The sequence below is a fragment of the Balaenoptera ricei genome, chromosome 12 (genome assembly GCF_028023285.1).
Source record: "Balaenoptera ricei isolate mBalRic1 chromosome 12, mBalRic1.hap2, whole genome shotgun sequence".
In the NCBI taxonomy this organism is placed as follows: Eukaryota; Metazoa; Chordata; class Mammalia; order Artiodactyla; family Balaenopteridae; genus Balaenoptera; species Balaenoptera ricei.
The window spans coordinates 3,701,647-3,723,927 of record NC_082650.1 but is presented as its reverse complement, the minus strand read 5'-3'; the positions used below and the strand labels follow the sequence as shown (position 1 = coordinate 3,723,927).

The 22,281-nt window shown below is 36.2% G+C and overlaps 1 protein-coding gene across 1 annotated transcript in view; it reads right to left on the bottom strand.

Moving 5' to 3' along the window:
• Positions 1 to 22,281, bottom strand: part of PDE10A (phosphodiesterase 10A) — a 291,717-nt gene that overhangs the window by 59,493 nt on the left and 209,943 nt on the right. The window contains 8 exon segments of the mRNA XM_059940850.1: positions 2,165 to 2,351; positions 3,407 to 3,499; positions 5,933 to 6,075; positions 12,650 to 12,701; positions 14,653 to 14,711; positions 15,522 to 15,572; positions 16,930 to 17,085; positions 19,085 to 19,225. Of these exon segments, the coding sequence (XP_059796833.1) occupies positions 2,165 to 2,351; positions 3,407 to 3,499; positions 5,933 to 6,075; positions 12,650 to 12,701; positions 14,653 to 14,711; positions 15,522 to 15,572; positions 16,930 to 17,085; positions 19,085 to 19,225 (882 nt within the window).

Below are 22,281 nucleotides of genomic sequence, written 5' to 3'. Positions count from 1 at the left end.
CGTCCATAAGCCACGGAGAGAGGCCTCCAAAGACACCAAACCTGCCAGCACCCTCACCTTTAACTTCCAGTCACCTGAACTGTGGACAAATAATGTTCTGTCCTTTGACCCACCCAGTCTGTGGTATTTGTTATGGCGGTCCTAACAAACTAATACAGTACCGAGGTGAATTTCTTTATTTTTAATTATGCAGTAGAAAAAGAAGACGCCCTTGTTTGTAAAAAATACAAACTGAAGTATTTAGGGGTTATGAGACATACTGTCTGAAACATACTCTCAAATGTATCAGAGAAAAATGATACCTATGAATGAAAGAGAGGGAAGGAGAAAGAAAGAATATCAAAGCAAAAATGCTAATATATTCACATTTAATATATTAACATTTGGGGGAGCATGGATAAAGGTATAAGGGAATCCTTTGTATTATTTTTGCGACTTTGCTTTCTGCCTGAGATTATTTCAAAATAAAAAGTGTAAAAAATTTATGGCAAGCCTAGTTTCATTCTAATGATAGGTAAAATTTAAGAATGGGTACATTAACTATTTTTGTTCTAAGCCACAGCCATCTCATTAAGAAACAACAGTTTCCAATAATGTGTACTTTTCATTTTTGATAATTATCAAAATTTAATAACATGGTTGCTTTGATCGCATATATAGTAATAATGACATAATACTATAGGTCAAAATTAATTTGTAATCCTTCTTATACATGTTTGTTTTAGACTATTATCCTAGGGTAATTAACAAAATAAAGCATAAAATATATTAGAATAAACTTTTGTGGCATAATAGAAGCACATGCTCAAAGAGAGAAAAGAATGATGCTAAATTTTTCAGTCGTAAGAGCTAGTCATTGTGTTTTTTAACTGGACTATAGTAAATGTCAAGTTGTTCTAATACATAGATTCCATCAAATACATTTTAAAATGATGAAAATCAATATTTAGAATATACTGGAAATTACATTCTCTGAAACTTTTAAACTAAACAAAACAAATGTAGGGAATTCCCTGGCGGTCCAGTGGTTAGGACTCCACGTATTCACTGCCAAGGGCCCGGGTTCAATCTCTGGTCAGGAAACTAACATCCCATAAGTTGAGTGGTGTAGCAAAAAAAAAAAAAAGTATACTGTCATTATTTTTATTTATGAGAAGATACATAGGTAGAGAAAGTGTTTGAAGTAAGAAGTATCTGACAACTGCACTAGTTTATTTCGCATGGGCCGAGTAACAATAAATATCCCCATGAGAGGGCCCAGGTGGTGCAGAGAGGGGCCGGGAGCTCTTACTAAACAGCACTAATCGCATTGTAAACAGTTATCCCTAGTCACCAGAGTATTATTTTTTTTTGCCATTTTTGTTTCTCTTTTAACTGTTTCCATTAGTTATATGCTTTCTCCTATGGAACTCCGTTCTATTTCCAAAAAGACAGTTTCTCTAAACTACTAAGGTGATAATTCCCATTTATGTTGATTTGGCTTTATAAAAGGTTACTAAAATTTTCCTTAACTTCAAAATTCCAGTGATGTCATTAGAGGATTACTAGAGTTTATAGAATACTAAATGTTTAATTCATTTAAAATATAAAAATTTAAAAGACAGATGATACGTTCAACTGTTTTAAAGTGAGACTTCATAAAATAAATGGGCCTCATCTTATTATTCAGTAAACAGGGTTGGGCTGCTGTGAGGATTAAATGAGTTAACATCTACAAGGCATCTGACAAACGTGCTGAGTGGCTGCCTCACTTTTCCTCACAAAGGAAACTTTCCTGGCGGGTGTTAAGACATGAGTCATTACTCTCTTTTTGTGTACAAGAGTCTCAAGTGCGGTACAAGTGACAAACGCTAAGGGTTTGGATAACCCCCTCGTGCACATCAGTAGATTATCAGGAAATGTAAGCCTTACATTCGAACATTTTACCCTTAGGTTAACTTCATTTTTCTTTTTAACAAGTTCACACACTGAGATAAATGTAAAAATTAGGAGATTTTTTTTCTTCCAAGGCATTTTAAGGTATTTCCTAAAACATGCACAACCAGGAATCGCTGTTTGGGGTTTCTAAAAGAAGTGGGAAAAAAAAACCAAAAAAACTTTTATTTAAAAGGTTATAAAATTTAATATTGAGTAGTAAGAAAGATGTTTAAAAAGTATTACTTACATTGGCACAGTGTAAGGCTAAAGCACAAAAGACAGCAAACATTTTGAAGTTGTTTTCGTCCGTCTTAGAGAAGGCACTGCCACTGATTTTGTTCACCATCTGCACCACGCCGATCACGCTGCCCCGACTCACGATGGGCATGCACAGGATGTTCCGGGTCGTGTAGCCTGTGTACAGGTCCACCTCTCTGCGCAAGAGTCAAGGAGCAAGACGACAGAAGAAAGAACAGGCAGAAGAAAATAAACCACACGTTCTATCGTAAATCTCAACTCAGTTTTGCTCCTCCTACATATAATTCAGCATACTCTTCACGTATTGATGAAATCTATTACGAGGATACAGCTGTGTTTATATGCGAGTCATGAATATCTGACATTAATCAATCAGACGCCTGAAAAGCCTCCTGTTGCCTATGGTATTTAATTGTCTCTTGAAGGAAGCCCAGTGTCTGAATGCACTGAGCACTGCTGCCAAGACACGTGAGCCATTACTTTCAGTGGCCAGAGCGTCAACCTTGGGATTTCAATTTTGAGACATTTATTAAAATCGAATGATATAAACTGGTTTCTAGTTCTCCAAAGACACTCAAAACAAAATAAAAAATCTTTATAAGCAATCCTAATATCCACTTCAATAATATCCAATAAAGGCTGCAACTTATTGAGTTCCTACTCTGTGTCATATAAAGTTGCCAGACCTTTTATGAATATTTTAAAAATCCTAAAATCTTAATCTGAAAAAAAACCCCTACAAAATAGGTATTACTGTGTCCATTTTAAAGATGAGAAAACAACTGAGCCTCCAGATTAAGTAACTTACTCCAGGTCATTCTAGAGACAATAAAGGACAGAACCGGGATTCAAAACAAGTACTTTTATCACTATGTGTTACACCCTTTGAAGGTATTGTTTGATAAAGAATATGCTCAGGACAAAATGATGTCACTAAAATGAAGAAAAGTAACTTTATACATTTAAACTCTTGCTTTTTAGTTATTTTTATAACATTTCAAACCCCTGCAGCTGGAGATGATGAATGGTTTAGAATCCATCATTTTATATTGATAAATACCTGAAAACACTGACTACTGATAATAAGCTGGTTCAAAGACAGTATAACAGCACCAAGTGGGAAAAAAAAAAAATTGAGTTGGGACATGAAGAACTAGGGCTCTACCTCAGCGGCTTCGGCCAAGCGGGACCGGAAAGGAGAAGCCGACGGAGGACACAAACTCCTCCTTACCTGTTAAAGCGTGGGTCAGCATAGGCATCTGGAATGTTCAGGACTTCCCCTGTTCTTGCCACTTGACCAGCAATTCCTTTCTCAATTGAGAATCTGCACATATAAAAAAGAGGAACGTGGTAATTAAAATACAGATGTTGTAAAGTAATTTGAGACATTTCAGCACCACCAAATACTGAATAAAACAGATTGTTTTACCTTAAAGGCTTGTATTAATTTTACATTTACATACTCTAAATCATGTTATTATAAAATACATAAAGGTAAAGCATAAAAACACTGCATAGTAACCACTTGAGAACCTTGTTTTAAGATATAATTCACGATGGATTAAATTATACCGAATCACAAGCTGAAATTGAAAAATTAACTAGCTTTCTCCTGCATTGACCAATAATAATCTTTTATATTTGCAAAATACCTTATAATTTACAAGATGCTTCAACATAAATTGTCTTAATTAATTCTCACTGTGAACTGAGACCCATGAGGGTTCAATAACTTGCCAACACTCTTAAAATATGAGTGACACAATAAAAACAAGAATGCAGGTCAACGCCAGGGTACGTTCCACCACACATATAACCAAAACCACAGGTTATCTGTGATCTTTGAGATACAGGACTTGAATTTTAAGGCATTTGCAATACAACTACTATACCAAAATAATACAATTTACATCTTGTAGTGTTTTTACTCCTCTAATTTGTTAAACTTAAAATCAGCCAAAATACAGGCATTATCTCATTACACTTAAATATGTTTTGATATCTAATATCAGCATTTTTATACATAAATATATTCTAACACAACACTGTAAAGCAATTATACTCCAATAAAGATGTTAACAAAATATTCTTATATTTATAAATAGTTTTCTCATTACGATATTATAATCAAACATGGATTCATTCAAAATTTAGTTAAGATGATTACAATCACAATATCTACATATTTCAATAGCTCAAAAATTACTTTCATAATATTACGTTTTCAGCATTATAGAAAATAATCATTATTGAAATAAAGCTCCACCCTAAGGATTTCCCTAAGGAAAATTCAAAAGAGAATTGACACCAAAGAGAACTAACTTTCTTAAAACACCAAAAAGTGAACCCAACCTTGTGCTGCATAAAATGCAAGGCTGTTTTCTCCCCGCTTTTCTTGCGCTTTGAACAACATGACCACAACAAATTAGAGTGCCTTGAGCAAAGCATCAGAATCCACTTCATGGTTTACGCTCATTTTGTTGGTCTAGGAGTAGCTCGGTGTGGTTTGCTACCTCCGGTCAGTGGAAGCCGTAACTGAGGGGCCAGTCCTCACATAAATGGCTGGCATCGCTCGGTCAGCCGAGAGAGCTACAGCCAACCGTATCCCCCTCACTGTTTTTCCCACACTTGTAAATACAGGCTCCCAAGTTAACTTCTTCAAAATGAGATCAATGCCAGCACTGTGAGGGAACACTCGAACCTTCAGCAAGAGAAATGACTTCACCTAAACGACTCTATCCAGACTGATCTACTGAGCTCTAAACAAACGAACAAAAACGAAAACAACTTTTTAAAAACCCTAAATGGTGCCTGTAAGTCAGAGTTATGTTGAGTATGGAATATAGGTTCTATTACCCCGGGACGATAGAATGGGAAGCACCCAGTGGTGGGCAGTAGTGAGGTCCAGTGCAGACCACATCCCATGTTTCCTTGTACGACAGACGGCCCAAGTGAATAGCAGTTCTTATTAATAAGGAACAGCATTTTACTAGCAAGTTGTAACTACCGAGGTACTTTAGAGTACTAGGCGGAAAAGTAGTTAAACAATATATATCAATATAAAGCAAAAGAAATGCAAATATCTAAAACAATACAATTTCTGAATGTTACGCTTGATTCTTAGCAGTTCTGTGACAGTGCCCCTTGTAGGTGCCCAGACTGTCATAGGACTGAGCCACCGCACCTCTACCAGCCAAACGCCATTCTGTTCACCTAAGTGACAACAGCTGCCACTTAAAGAACGAAGAAGGCTGCAGTTTCAAGATGCAACAAAAGTGTGCTCTGTGATCGATTAAGCCAACTGTTGGGTATAAAATAATGTGCTGAAGTCATCCAGTATACCAGGTCAATTTCCACTGTGGTCTGGACTCTGAGACAGCGCTATATGCTGGGAAGGGTGGGGTCCGGATTGTTTAAGCACACCTGCTCCTAGACACAGGAAACCTTGCAGACTCCAGGTGGGGTGCACCTTTACCTACCTGGCAGCACTAGTAAGTTTTTCCAACATGATTTCCAAAAGGACCGCCTCCGGAAGACGGCATTTCCAGGAGTGACGCTAAAGCTTCCTAGGCGCGGTTTCGCTGGCACTGCAAGGTCATTCCCAGAAGCACTACCTTCAGGAGGCGGGTCCTGGTGGGAATGATATCACAGTATGACAAGTGCTGTCAGCACACCTGTGAATAGGCACAGACAAGTGGGTCACCGAGCAGCTGCACAGCTGCTGTCACAGCAACCGACACGCTACTTCCAGCTGTACCTTATTTCTTTGGTCTTCTTGAAGACAGGTTTTCCTTCCTTTTCCTCTCCGATATCAAAAAGGTCTGAATACAACTCCTTGTTCTTATGGTCTACCTGGAAAAGGGCGCAACGATCGGCATTCACCAGGTTTTTTGCATATATCTAAAGGGAAACGGGAAAACAAGAGTAAGCCAATGAGAGATTCACAGAGTTTACAGGTGAACTTTTATCAGAAATAAATATTAATTTCAGCTAGTCTATACTGTAACTGGGTAGGAAATTAGCATTATAATTCAATAAACATAGGCATATAAATACAAAAAATAATACTCTCTGTCACTGTCAAGGTGCTGACACTAGCAGGTGCTCTCCGTCCATGCTGTGGGGGCAGATGTTGGAATATTACAACACTCCTGGGTGGGCTGGAAAGCAGCTACTGGCCTTTCTCCCTGAGAGCCTGTCTGCCACCCTGGCGACTCTTCCAGAGCTTCTCAGGGCTCCCTGATGCCCTAGTCTGAGCCTCTGTCAGCTCTCAGGCCAGCATCCGTTCTGACTGGCTGGTGTTTACAACATACCAGTTGTAAAAAATATGAAATGTGTGTCCAATAAGACACACAGTGTTCATATTTACATTAGCTGCATTTTATTTGCTGAGCTAATAATAACGTGTAACAATTAGTAAGTGTTTACTATGTGCCAGATAGTTTTTATAGACTTATGTGCATTAATTCACTTAATCCTCACAATAACAATATTAATTCAGGGGAAACTTAATCTCCATTTTACACGTTAGAAAAACTGAGGCACAGAGAGGTAACTTAACTTGTCCACTATCACGTGGCTAGTAAACGGACCTGGTATTTGAACTCATACTAGCTGTTTCCATGGCCTATGCTCTTATATCAAACAAGCCTTACCATTTCTGAATGGAAAATTGTGGATTCATATTGTCATGCATTTGTTCATCAATTCCCTTCAACAAGTACGTCTTTAATGCCTAACATTTCTCACTGTCCCCAGTGGGCTGGGATTACAGTTATGCCACAAAAAATTGTATTTACTCATATTCAGAATTCTGGCAACTTCAAGATGATAGACATGAAATTATTGCTCAGAGAAAAAGAATTACTTCTCAGAGAAAAAGAGCCATCACAAAGTCTATGCAAAAGGGACATAGGCCACCTTGTGGCCAGAGGAAAACATATAATCTCATGTAAAAATACCTTATAGATTAAATAAAAAGAAATCAGAGTGGGTTAGGTACCCTGGTTCATTCTCATATTGTATCTTTGTCTTTCCTGCTATTATAAGCTGTACTCATTCACTCAGCAAACACTGGCTGTGCCTTATATGCCGTGGACCAAGTACTGGGCATTATGAGTGTCAGAATTTCCAGGTGACCTGTCTCCACCACAAGCCGACTGAGGAGTTCCTCGGCAGTGGAAACTGCTTCCTTTTCCCCACAGTATCGCAAACGCCCAGAACCAGGCCTAGAGCAGAGGTCGGCTAAAGTCCACAGGCCATTTAAATCCACCCCATTGCCTGTGTTTGTAAATAAAGTTTCACTGGGACGGAGCCACGCGCATTCCTTTATGCAGGGTTCACAGTTGCTACAACAGCAGCGCTGAGTAGTTAGTTGCAACATAGTACGGCCCACGAAGCATAACACTTTACTACTGGCCCTTAAAAAGAACTTGCCAGCCCTTAGGTTAGAACATATAAGAACTCTCAATAAATACTTGAGGAGGAGGAACAACGTGAAGGTGGGAAGGGAGCTATGGGTGGCACTGCTGGCAAACCCAGAAACATCACCCGTCTATTCTGCACACTCACGAGATCTTGAATTATTAAGTCATAATAAATTATCTACAGTGACATCTGCATCCTTAGTGGTCATGCTGGCTGCTTGATACTTGGGCACATAGTTATGTCAATAGTTATAAAACTCTGGATGAAATGGACAATTTTCTAGAAAAAGGAAATGAATTCAGAAGGAGTTGAAAAATCTGAATGGAATCAGAATCATAAAGACAATTGAAATACTGTAAAAATAATTTATTCCCATAAAAGGCAGCAGGCCCAAATGATTTCAAATACGAATTACTTAAGAGTCTTCACAAATAAAGTCCCATCTAATTTAAATTGTTGTAAGTTCAGACAGAACAAAACTTCTTCAGTTATTTTTACAACCCCTGCAATGTCACTGATACTAAAAATTGACAAAGATACTATAAAAAAGAAAATCACAGACCAATTTACCTTGGAAACAGAAGAAAAATTATAAATACAAATATTAGCAAGTCAAACTTAGGAATAAATTTTTTTAAATTTCAATATTTTAAAATTACACTCTATTCATAACTGTCCAGTATTGTAAAGTCTATTGTTATAGTTCATAAAGCAATAAAACAAAGGAGAAAAATCATATGATTGTCTTTATGGCTGTCAAAAAACATATGTAATGAAACTCAGTAATTATTCATGATAAAATTTTAGTGAAATAGGAATAGAAGAAAAAATATATATGTACATGTGTATATATCGGTATGCATACACATCCTGATAATATGTGAAAATATCAGTCTTCATAATACAAAATGATAAAATATCAGAATTAACAAATTAAGGTTAAGACATTAAAGTTATGAACAAGACAAAGACATGTTATCATAATTATTAACACACAATTAGGTAAAAAAAAGCATGAGTATACATATTTGAAGAGACAAAAGTTTTACTGTTAGGTGACAATGTTACTGAGTATGTCGAAAAGTCAAGAAAATCGACTGAAAACAATTACATGCAATAAGAAAGACTTCTGTTTTAAGATGAGTGACTCTAAACACATGTTTACTTTTTCATTCTCTCCGAATATTAAACTTTCAGTTTGAAATGACATTCACATACTGGAAAAGAGTTAATAAAGAAATCCTAGGCATATTTTGGTAATATTTATGAACTCCAAGCCTCAGAAGGTCATTCTAAAAGCCATCCCCTCTCCTACACACATTCTCTCTCACACACGCACAGACACACACACACACACACACATGCACACACACACGCGCACACAGGTTTACTTACAAGCGGAAGATAATTTTTGACAGCAACAGAGGATTTAAAATTCAGTGGAAATATATCTTCAAATTTCTGAGGAAAACTTATTTTAAACTTAAAATTCTTTACCAAGTCAAACTAGCATTCAGTAATAAGGAAAAATAAAGACATTTCTCAAGCACACAGATGAGCTTGAGCAAAAATAAACAAATAGATAAATTCAAGAAAGCATGGGAAGACTTGGGGTACAAGAAAAGGTGATGAGCAAAGAAACCACTAAAACTATAATGAAGCTGTAAAATTCATTAGGAAATGATATGTAAGGAGTTACAGGTGTAATATAGAAAAGCTAATTAAAAAAAGACTTAAAATATCTGGTTGTGTCCCCAAAATATATAAGATTAAAATACAAAAAAGGAAGAAGTAAAATTATGCTGTGTTTTATCATGGACCACACATATGTGAGCTGGACAGACAGAAAAGGACATATTCCTGAAAACATAATTTGAGGCCCCAGGTCTGGCAATTATAGAAGTCTGAAATGTCAAGGTTTTCAGTGATAAGAGCCAAGAAATCCCTCCTTTTATTCTCTCAAACTAATCTGAGTTAGGTAGTTGACGTCTTTTGGCTTACACCAAAGAGTCCAAATTAAAAAACAAGCTCAAGGCAAGTCTGATTTGAGAGAGAGAGAGGGAGGGTGGGAGAAAATATTCATTAATTGAATTACAGATGAGGAAGGGAATTTAAGTACAGATCAGAAGAATATTTAAAGTGCCCTGAATAATCCACTAGGAAACTATTGGAAGTAATGACTTCATCAAGGTTGCGGGATACAGGATCAAAATATAAAAACCAATATTCATTTTACCAAGGCAATTCATTTTATTTTACCAAGGCAATTACCAAGGCAATTCATTTTATTTCTATATATTTTCAATGAAAAATGTGAAAATAAAATTAAGAACACAATTTCATTTCTAATAGCACTAAAAGATAAAATACCTAGGAATAACTTTACCAAAATAAGAGCAATACTTGTACTTTGAAAATTACAGAACAGTGTTGAAAAAAATTAAGAAGAGCTAAATAAATGGAAAACATCTCATGTTGATGTATTGGAAGTCTTAATATTATTAAGATGGCAATATTCCTCAAATTGATCTACAGAGTCAACAAAATCCCTACCAGAATCCCATCTGAATTATTTGTAGAAATTGACAAGCTGGTTTCTAAAATTTATATGGAATTGCAAGGGGCTCAAAACAGCAAAAAAATAATTGAACATGGAGAACAAATTTGGAGGACTCACGCTTCCTGATTTCAAAACTTTTTATAAAGCAACAGTAATCAAGACATGGTGATACTGTCATTAAGCTAGACATATAGATCAACTGAATAGAACTGAGACCCTAAAAAGAAACCCATGTGTCTACGCTCACCTGATTCTAACAAGACCACATTTAAAGGGGAAATAATAGTCTTTTCAACAAATGGTACTGGAAAAACTGGATAGCTACATGCAAAAAAAATGAAGTTGGACCCTTACCCCATAAACAAAAATTAACTAACATAAGTCAAACCCTAAATGTAAAAGCTAAAGCTATAAAACTCTTAGAAGAAAATATTGGAGTAAATTTTCATAATATCTGATATGGCAATGGATCCTTAGATATGACACCACAAGCATGAGCAACAAAAGAAAACAAAAGATAAATTAGACCTCGTCAAAATTAAAACCTTTTGTGCTTCAAAAGATACTATCAAGAAAGTGAAAAGATAATACACAGATGGGAGAAAATATCTGCCAATCATACGTCACATAAGGGAGTGGTATCTATAATACATGATGAAATCTTAGAACATAATATTAAAAATTAAAGTAAAAAGCAGCCAATGAATCTGAATCTTTCATCACATGACAAGATGTTCAACATCATTAGTCACCAGGGAAATGCTAGTCAAAACCGCAAAACCGCAGTGAGATAGCACTTCACATCTACTATGATGGCAATAATCAAAAAGTAAGATAATAACCAGTGCTAGTGAGAACGTGGAGAAACTGGAACCCGTGTGCTGGTAGGAATGTAAAATGATACAAGTGCCATGGAAACAGTTTGGCTGTTCCTCAAAAAGTTAACCATAGAGTAACCGTATGACCTAGCAAATCCACTCTTACCTAAAACAACTGAAAACAGGTTATTAGAACTGAAAATTGTACCCAAATGTTCAAAAGAGCACTATTTGCATTAGCCAAAATGTGGTGATAAAGAGGTGGTAGCTAAAATGGTATGAAGTTTCCTTCTGAAGTAATGACAATGTCCTAAAATTGACTGGTGACAGTTGCAAATGTCTGTGAATATACTAAAAACCACTGATTTAAACACTTTAAATGGATTAATTGTATCATACAGGAATTATATCTCAATAAAACTGTTTCTTAAAGTATAATATTAATAATACAAGAACCGGTCAACAGTGTTTCTTGTACTCCTTGGACAAGCTCTATGTTGATCCACATTATATCTACATATTTTCATATTCTTCTTAATACTTTTCATTGCTTTACAAATTCCTTAAATTGTGTCACAACCAAAGAGCTATTTTTTTTTACTGTGCAATCAATTATTCTCTTTTTTTGTCCAAATACAGCTGAACCTTGAACACGGCAGAGGTTGGGGCACCGACCCTCTACACAGTCAAAAACCCCTGTATCACATACATCACCCTCCACATACGTGGTTCCTCTGTATCCACGGTTCCACATCTGCAAATTCCACAACTGCAGATCGTGTAGTACTATAGTATTTAGTCCTGACAAAAGTCCACGCATAAGTGGACCCATTCAAACCCATGCAGTTCAAGGGTCAACTGTAAAATCATCAATGTAATTAATTACAGAAAGAATGTGTGAAAGTAATAACCCCTAATATTACCCTCAGTAAACTGCCTGTTTCTACAAGACACTGAGCATATCACACTCCATACCTGGCCTGCCATGGTATCAAAGAGAAATTGATCAGTGCACATCAGAAACCTGGAGAAGAAAAAACCCTTGTTGCACAGGATTACTATATTTTGAGAAAGGCCAGGAAAATGGGAAGGAGAAAGAACATTTATCAAAACAGACAACAGGGCATGAACGGCACCAAGCAAGCCAGCCTGGCACCCACGGGGTACACATGCACAGCACTGCGACTACTAGAAGCCACTTCCTCAGTGGAGTCTCTCCAGAGCACTAAAGCAGCAACGCTACACGTGGCGGAAAAAAATTCTATTTCATATGGCTTTCAGCCACAGTTGCCTGTGAGTCTTCTAGAAGAGAGAAATAATTAAGACTAAAACTAAGTAGAATGAACCTCAAGATCAGGAAGAATCCACTGGAAATTCCTAATATAACCTATATGCAAAAGGTATTCTGAAGAAATCATAAAAAGAAACTGAATGTTTTTCCAAATTAGCTCTCCACTAAATAATCAAAAACTGAGGTATTTTTCAAAACCCCTCCAAAATTAACAGAAGTGACAAATAAATCAAGGCAACGCCTCCAGATCACTAAGCACCACCCTTTCATCATATTTAAAACAGCATGTATGTCTCGTACATTAAAATGTTCCACCACATATTAGGACATGAATCTGAGGATTAAATAAAATCATTTTCCAAACAGAAGGCAACCTACCATTATGTGTTCAAGTAGAGAATCTATTGCAACTATGTTATCAAAATACGTTCTGAAAAAAAGGAAGATAAAACCTTTAAGTAATGTTATTAGAACAAAGAACATGTTAAACTTTGAATACATTTCCCAATTTTGTCTACATTTAAATAAAAAACATAAAGGTATATGTTGTTTGAGTTTTGTCCTTTTGTGGAAACAACCAATAATATTATTTTAAAGAGAGAAATGAAAGTTTATCATTGACTTTAGTATAAGGACTCTAATTCTGGAGGCTGCATTAAGTAATTATTTTATCAGTAAGTATTCAAGGTAGAGAGAAAGTTTGGAGCATTTAACTAAAACTATGAAGAAATAAAATTGGTTTCATCAAATTTAATATCTCATAAATAACTTTGATCTAAAATAAAAGTATTTAAATTTGCTAAATCTCATTAATATGCTAAAAATGTAAATTATCACTGAAAAACTCAAAAGTTAAAATGTAGTTTAACTGTACTTAGAAAGCAAGGCAATTCATTTCAGAAGAGATATCAGAATACAAATAATGACAAGGACCTGACAACTTTACACAAGTAAAATATATATTCATCATTTTGAACTGCAAGTAAATATTTTGGAGGCATATGGTACAGACATTAAAATGTAGTCCAGAGAAACAGATGAATCAACAGGCATGTGTTATAGGGAATATATAAAGAAATACTCTTAACATAGACTCGATTGGCAAGGTACTGCTTTCAGTTTAGTTTTGTGAGAACTTAGTAATGTATTCAGGATTAAGATAACTTATAGCAATAAACAGTGCCTTTTTTTTTTAGAAGAGAAATCATCTGGCTTGAAGCTACTAATATGCTTAGTTACACCATCCACTGAGGAATATCCTGCAAGTAACAGGGCAAAGCAAATGGGTTTCCCACTGGGGAACAGATTTCAGGTGTCACATGAGGGTTTTAACTGGACTTTGGGAGACCTGCAAAGTATTCAAATACATTAGTACGAGAACGTGCACAGCTTCCCTTCCTAGGTGTTTCTGAAGTAGTAATATCATGTGTCCCAGAGATACTGTATAATTCCATCTCAAAGAAGATAGTTGGCCTAGGGTATCAAAAGAGCACTCCCTCAGTCCCATACCTCTCTAATTTTATATTCCAAAGCACAAAGCAGCAACTTCAGAATCATTAGCGCTGAGGATTACAAGACTTGGTGATGAGTTAGTTATGAAGTGTGCCAGGGTGACATGTGAGCGAGAACACAGTCGGAGTTGTGTTGGAGGCCTTGGAGGCACAGGTACATCACACCTTGAGTTAACTTGTCAGAGGACGGGACCTGAAGTTACCATGTCCTGGGGCGTTTTAGATTTCAACAATTAAGCAGATGGGCCAGATAGATACGAGATCTTCCCAGTAGCAAGCAAACCCAATATGAACCTGAAATTTAATAAATATCTGTAATTGCTTCCACTGCCAGCCCAAGGGAGTTTTTCTAGGTCAAACTTCAGGGAAATGGAGCATTTTCTGGAGAATGATATCTGAGCTACTCTACATGGGATAATTAAAATGATAATATTAAGAGTCTGTTTTAATGTACTGACATTTGTTGAAAAGGCCTGAGAGGACTTTTTGGAAAATAATAAACTAGGACATTTCCTCTCCTTCTACTGCTGTCAGTTTTCTCCTATGAAAATAGAAATATCAATACTTAGTGCATCTCTCTATATAGTCTCTAACACCTTCTAGTGAGTCTGCTTAGAAAATATATACCAACTTGCAAATTAAGATCATCACATATACATCTGCGATCTTTCACTTGTAAAGTAAACGTGGATGAGAATGTAACTCTATGATCCAAAACAGGACCGACCATACTTACCAGACCACTTGCCTAATAAAGATTGTCTTCTGTTACTGACGGCACTAGACAGTAATCTATCACTGTCAGAGCCTGCACTTAACCTAAACTGTTGATCAATAAGAGCTACCACATCCCTAGAAATGAACACTTACTTTGATACGTCGAGTAGAAAGTCATTCAATTCAGTCTGTTTGGCAAGACCTCTGCACACCTGCCATACAAAATAATGGCTATTAATTTTAAGGGAGTTCTGCTTATTTAAGAATAAAAATTCCAGAATACTATTTACCTTATTTATTTAAAAAGGCATAACACAATCACTACTTCAATGCTTTTAAAATTGTACTTGGGTGCATATCCTACCTACATTCAATACTGTCAGGTCCAGGAAGCCCTTGCTTCTCATACTATTATCCTAAAATATACATACATTTTCTCCCTATCAGACAGTTCCTCATCAACCTGAGTTTGCTGAAATGGACTTAAAGGAACACAACAAGAAAAAGTGGAAGATACAAAATAGAATTCTATTGCTGCCATGTTCCTGAACTTAAAAAGTCTAGTTATCGGGGAAACTCCATGCAGTTTGTGATCTTTTAAATTAGATCACATTTTCAAGAGAATCAGGTATCTTAAATAACAATTAATGTTTAAGATTAATGTTTTCATATACCACTTAGTTTAGTGGATGTTTAATTTAGGAAATGGAGTCATAAAAATATCAGTGTTACTGCCAGGAGGAGGTCATTCCTGGGCTTTCAGTGGAAAACAAAAACCAGGATAGGGAACATAAATAATTTAACATTGTATGTAAATATATAAAAATAATTAATTGGAAAATATTTAAGACAGGGAGTAAGTAAATATAAGCGAATAGATCAAACATTTTAGAAACAACAAAATACCTAATATCCAAAAACAAAGCCCTGGGTTACTCGTTAACCTCCATTCCGTTCCCCAGTGCTGCACTCCAAACACCCCTTCTCCTAGAAGCCCCTGTGAAAACAGCCCAAAGACACACCTGAACCTGATGTATGGCTACTGAAGCCCAGGCAAGATTTGCTGTTGCAACCTAAAAAAAAAAAAAAAAAAAGAGTATGAAGCAAGTTTTTATCAGTCACACGCAGACATCCCAGCGAAGGACTCTAGCATAAACATATATGAACAATTTTGTAAGATCGTTGCATTTTTGAATATTTTGCCAAATGGGAATTGTCAAATATGTATAAAGTTTCTCTTTTATATTTCCCACTTCTTTATTACTGAGTTTAATGCTCTCTTGTTCCTCCTACTTTGGGTTACAAAGGAAGATAAATTGATTAAGAGAGCTGTCATCCAATGATTTTAACATAAAATAATTATTTTTCAGTTCCACCAAAATACTATTAAAAAGGCCTCTAATGACCACTTTAAAATGAGGAAGTATTTCCCAGACTTCGCTGACAAGTGCTCCAACTTCCAGCTATTCTATTTCTTTGATTTTTCATCCATCTAACAAATATTTATTGGGTGCCTACTAGGTACCAGGCGCTGTTCTAGATGCTGGAGATACAGCATCAACGACAGACCAGCTCACAGCTGCTGCGGGCAGAGGGAAGGGCAAGAAAGAAAATAAAGCGAAGCGCACGTTATACTGGCTGGTGACGGGGCTATAGCGGAACAGAGGCACGACAGAGGGACGGGAGCCGCTCACATCCGTGTGCGGTGTTCAGAGAAGGCCGATCAGAGAGGGTGACCTTAGAGCACATTCCCGAAGGAGGCAGCTGGGGCTGGGTACAGGACAAGCGCAGCGCAAGCAGGGGGAGAACAGAGGCGCAGGCTGTGCGCAGGGGAGGGCCCAGTGTGGTTGCAGGGAGGGAAGGGGCTGGAGCAGGAGAAGACGGGTCATCTGGGTCAGTGCACACGTGCGGGCCACGGAGGGACCTGGGCGAGCACCACGTCTGACAGATAGATCGTGTGCTGTTTGGTTTTAGTAGGATTGAGCCGTTCCGGTGCAGGGAACAGTGAACGGAAGTTATTGTTTCCCAAATGGATTTGATGCTGGAACTTCTATTCAGGACATACTCTAGGAAGAGGACATTTTTAAGGGGTCAACTAGAATGTGAAAACTCTCCAAAGCCATCCTACTACTTCACTTGATTCACAATATGGTATTTTATTTTTATTGTTAAAATGGATCCTTACTAAAATAACTTACTATAAATTTCTATATCGCTATATTGAGTGAGTTTCCTCTCTAAACAGCTGCAAAACAAAAAAAAATGTTTTAAAAAATCGTTAGTATTAGTATCAAAATATTATTAAGCAAATTACGGTTTTAAATATTCACTCATTAAATATTCATCATATATTAACTGAAGACTATTAATAAGCACCTTCAGTGAAGCAGGTACAACTAAAAGCCCTCACAGGGAGTGTCCAGGCCTCACCTCCTGATGACTCAGACAGAAGGCTTCTTTGCCCCAGTGCCGGTACAGCTCAAGGATGCCGATCAAATCACCGATCGCTGTGACAATTGGCAAACAAAGAACAGACTGGATACGCGTCCCTGATTCCAGTCCGGTACCTCTTGGAAATCGTTCATCCTAAAAGAATAGCAGGGTAAAAGATATAAATTCAGTGAAAGTAATGGAATCATCAAGTTATGATTCTATCAGAAAATTCCTTATACTCGTCATCAGTAATAAGCAGTCCTTTTCAAAGGAAAACCAAATGATCATGGCCACTATAAACATTGCTTAAGAAAATGCTTATCTTTAGCAACGTGGAACTTATACCCAAATATGGATTTAATGTTTCTTTATCATTGTACAGTAGAATTCAATTAGTGAATGAATATACATAACTTCATGCAATGATAAAAGTAATTATGATGGTTAACATTTATTTATTCCTCACCTGGTATGTGCCAGAACTAAGGGATTTACAGGTATAACGTCACAAGTGAAAATTACTCCAAATGTAAATGCCATAGGAAGGAAATTACATGTATAAAATTTTTTCTCTTCTATTTTTAAGGTTAGAATAACACAAAAGCATATGTTAATGAAAGTCATTGTAACTGAACCTCAAAGGCCCATATTAGATATTCAAATCATCCAATAATTACCAATTACCTATCATAAGAAATGAATCGGTTCTTTTGACTTACTTTTCTAGCTTAGCAAAATCACTCAAAGGAACACAAGAAACTCGAATTAATATCAAAACATCAATTCTATTTATTCAATTTCTGTGGTCTACAGGAAGCTTTTCATGAATAGACTGGTATAAATCTATACTTTGTAATTTACAGATATTTTGAAAGCTTGCATATACATACAATAGAACATTTTCAAATGACAACTTATACGGTATCTACTTTTTACGTTTACTTCTTAGAAATGAAATGTATTTGGCATATAACATTGTGGAAGTTTAAGGTATACAACATGTTGATACGTTTATATATTGTAATATGGTTGCCACTGTAGCATTGTTAATACCTCTATCAAGCCACGTAATTATCTTTTCTTTTTTGTGGTGAGAATAATTAAGATCTAGCCTCTTAGCAAGTTTGATGATTATAATACAATATTGTTGTCTATATACATTATACTGTGAAACATTTATTTTTAGCACTTTTTCTTTTCTTATTTTTGATAAAGTAACTAGTAACCTGATTTGTTCAAGGCTATACAGATAACTAGTGGCAAAAACAAAATTAATATCTAGATTTTGTGACTCCAATTTAGTACTTTTTCAGAGCAAATTCATGACACCTATATACTTGTTTGTATGCTTGTCAGTTTCAAAGTCTGAGCTCATGCAGTGACATTTCATCACAGTGTGCACATGCACTGTGGGAGACTGCTTTGAGGGCTCTGTTTTGTCCTGTTCTCTGTACCCATGGCCTTGGTCAGACCCTCCTACTCTCAGTCTGGGCCTCCCATGGGATTTGCTTGGCTAACTTGAGGGCAGTGAATTTGATGTAAGCAGAGGCTTGAAAAGTCACTTGCATGTGTCCACTTCTTCTCTCTGACACCTGCCACCATCATAAGAACATGAGGCTAGCCTTACTGGAGGGGGTGGTGAGACACACACAGAGAACGAAGGCCACCTAAGACTGGCCAGCTCCTAAGTGACGGCCAGTTGATCTCAGACACATAAGCAAGCCCAGTCAAAGATAGCCCAGATCAGCAGAATGACCCAATCCAGAGACAGTGAGTGGTGGCTCTATGACTCCACTAAAATCTGGGGTGGTTTGTCACACAGCAATAGCTGACTCATTCATATATATCGTGCTAGGATATGAAACATAAAACAGTAATCATCTAGTCTATATGACTATGAGTATACATTTTTATGCTTAACTATACTGGCAAATGTTGAAAGAACAACTACTCAAATCTACATCTTGGGGGTACGTAAGACATAATTCTTGGAGTACAAAGAATTAGTTTACATACAAATGCATTTATTGATCTGTATCTTGCTTTAAAGCTTTTATAAAATGGCTTAAATTATAACATCAAGAGTATATGTTATCTTTCTTAATTAAATACTTCAGGTTACGAATGTCACAAAGGGTAAAAAGCCACTTACCCCAAGGATGTCTTCTACTAGCAACGTTTTTCTGGACTTGGCCACATAGGCAGAGGTGGTGGTGCCCTGGGCGATGGGCCCAGCAGGGATGAGCCTGGGTTTTCCCTCCTTGATTCCAGGTGGGGTAAACACACAAAGGCTCTAGGAAGAAGAAAGGAATATGTTTTATGGACTTAGGAAAGTCTTTGGCACAAGACGAAAAGATTACTTAACATTCGCGAGAAATCTGTGAGCCAAGGAAAAGTAGAGACATAAGATGAGGAAAGGTGCTTTGCAATGACCAAACTGAGCATCTGAGGTGAAATTCTCTTTCATATGTTCTACGCACACAACACACAGGCTAGATACAATATTCACACAAATGTCTAGGTGCAGAAAATCTCTTAAAATAGCCTCCGATTTTTATCCACAGAAAATAATAAAATGAAAAAAAAATGTAAGCTGTCCTTGGGCTCAAGCAACTATCACACAAGAAACAGACACACTGCACCCCACCGCCCTACAGACTTGCCACATGGCTCTGTAACTACAGGTCAACGTGATTTGGTTATATTTTTTCATTTTCATTAAAAATCTTTCTCAGAACATTATTTCTATTTTTAATACTCAACCACTCCATTCCTGAAACTGACGTGCCCATAAAATTACAGATTCAGAATACTATTGGTAAGATCTTTGCTCTTCTCTGCACACACACACCAAAAAAAAAAAAGGACAAAGCTGGGTGTATCTTTCCGTCTCAAAAGACTAGGTGGGAGGGTAACATTTGAAATTATTTTAGAAGAAATGTTTTTTAAAATATGATCAGTTACTTTGACTAAACCAAATCATATTTAAAAATAAATTTCTACTAAATAAGAATTGCTCATCAAAACAAGTCATCTGGGCATGGGGAGAAATATTTTGACATAATTGTGTTATGATTACCTACTCAATTTGAAAAATATTAAAGTTCTGGTAAATTCTCCCAACACTATACTTTTATCTTAAATTGGAGTGCTGTGACTTACGGATGATGCCCTTTTGAAGCAGTGAGTATTAGGCAATCCTCTGAAGCTAAAGATGTTCCTATTAATGCTAGCTAGCATTACGCTAGGTCTAGGTGAAGACAATGAGTTGGATGTGGTTATTACTTTTTAGATAATGTGGTTTTCAAGCTTTGTAATGTCGAAGAGTCCTTTCTTCAAGTAAAATCTTACAATCACAAGAGAGTGAACCCTATAAACTTGAGCTACTTCCATCACTGGGAGCAGAGAGGAGGAAAACAGCTTTGGCTCACCCCATCTGCTTTAAATAAGTCATCATTATCTAAAGATTACAAGTTAAGTTCAAAATATTTTTATTCATTAATATATCTACATTCGTTAGGATTGTGTTTAAGCAGTAATTTGCTATTATGCCTGTGAAAAATGTTTTATGAATGCTTCTTTTAAAAAGGATTAAGCTTAAAATGTTTAAATACAAGTTACACACTTTAAAAAGATTTTTACAACTCAACTACACGTAAGATGATAAATGACAAATGCACTTTATTTTTAAAGAGGTTAGAAATAAGTCACTGTTTTTAGAGTTACAATAATGCACCAATATACATATGACATAAACAAAGTAAGACTTTCATTAGATTTACTATCTATGTGGCAATACAATTCAGTGTGTCACCCCTTCTTAAGATTGAGAGAAGAGTAGCGAAATGATCCAAGAACAGGAAGAGACATGATTGCAAGAAAAAAATGTAAAGGACATGGTATATTTAGCCTGAATAAAAGTCAGAATTGACAATGATTTTTCCAAACTATGAGAAAGTTAATCGTAAGAAGGATGCTGAGTAATGTTTCTTTACTCAACCAGAGTCAGAACTGCAGGAAATGAACTTAAATTGACCTGAATCGCTTAGATAAGTCTTAAAGAACTTCCCATGACAGCAATAGAAAGTAAACTCTAAAGCAAGCTCCCAACAGAAGGTTTGGATTTTTTAAAAAATAGTTGTTGACTTTATTTGTTTGTTGTTTGAAGATATACAACAGATATCTCTTTTGGATGACTTTGCTATATGCCCTTTAAGCCTGGATTTAATAGTATCTTCATAATATCTTCATAATAATATCTTCATAATAATATCTTCATTTAGCTTCATAATTCAATATGACAAAATAGCTTACACATACACATTGCTAGGTTATTAGGTCATTTATTTAATATAAAACATTTATTGCCTCTGTGTAGGCTTTCTATATGATGCACAAGAAACAGACAAGCAAATACTGCACCTTGGGTATATGGAAAGCTATTTTACATACTAGATTTGCTGAAAATAAATGATTTAGAAATCTTTCAATTACTTGATAGAATGTGGAAAACTCCTTGTGGAAAATAATTATCAAAAAAGTAAATAATTCTTTACAGTGGGAACTTTATACTTGTTTTACTAATTAGGTTATGATTTTTGTTCATACTTACCAAGTAGAAATGTTTACAAATGAGAGCTGAGGGCAAGTGCTAACAAAATTTTGAATAAGTTGTCATATGAAGGCCAAAAGCTCAGATAGGAAGGGAAAATGAGGACCAACCTAGACAGACACCTGTTTTTTGATGTTTTTACAGCTTCAATTTCTCTCCTCTGTGTACTTAGTAGTTTCCTACTCTTTTTGGGTGGCATTTTTTTTTTAACTCCATACGATTCAGCTGTGCAACAGCTCCGTCCATGACCTCCATTTCTGACTAAAGATCAATCACTGGTTTGAATTGTGTGTTCTGCAATAGCATATTCTGTATGATCTTTGTAGTGGAACAGGCTGATAGGCAGCTATTACTGCAAACAGACAATGTCGATAACGAACCTCCAAATTAGAAGCTAAATTTTACATGTATTCAGGAATGGAGAAAAGTTTATTAAATATACCTTTATTTACTTCACAGAAATAATCGAACAGATACTTGTGTATCGAATAGTCTTCTTTTTCCCACTGGCTGAACTGACACTTTCATCATATACTAAATCCCCAAGTCCACTTGGGTCTGCTTCTGAACTCTCAATTCTGTACCACTTGGTTTATTTGCCTAGCACACTATTTTTATTACCGTAAGTTTATAGTACATGTTGTGATCTGGCAAGGCGAGTCTTGCTTGGGTTCTTCATGTTTCAAAATAATCATAATTTATAAGACATATTTTGCATTTTTCATTGGTGAAGGGCC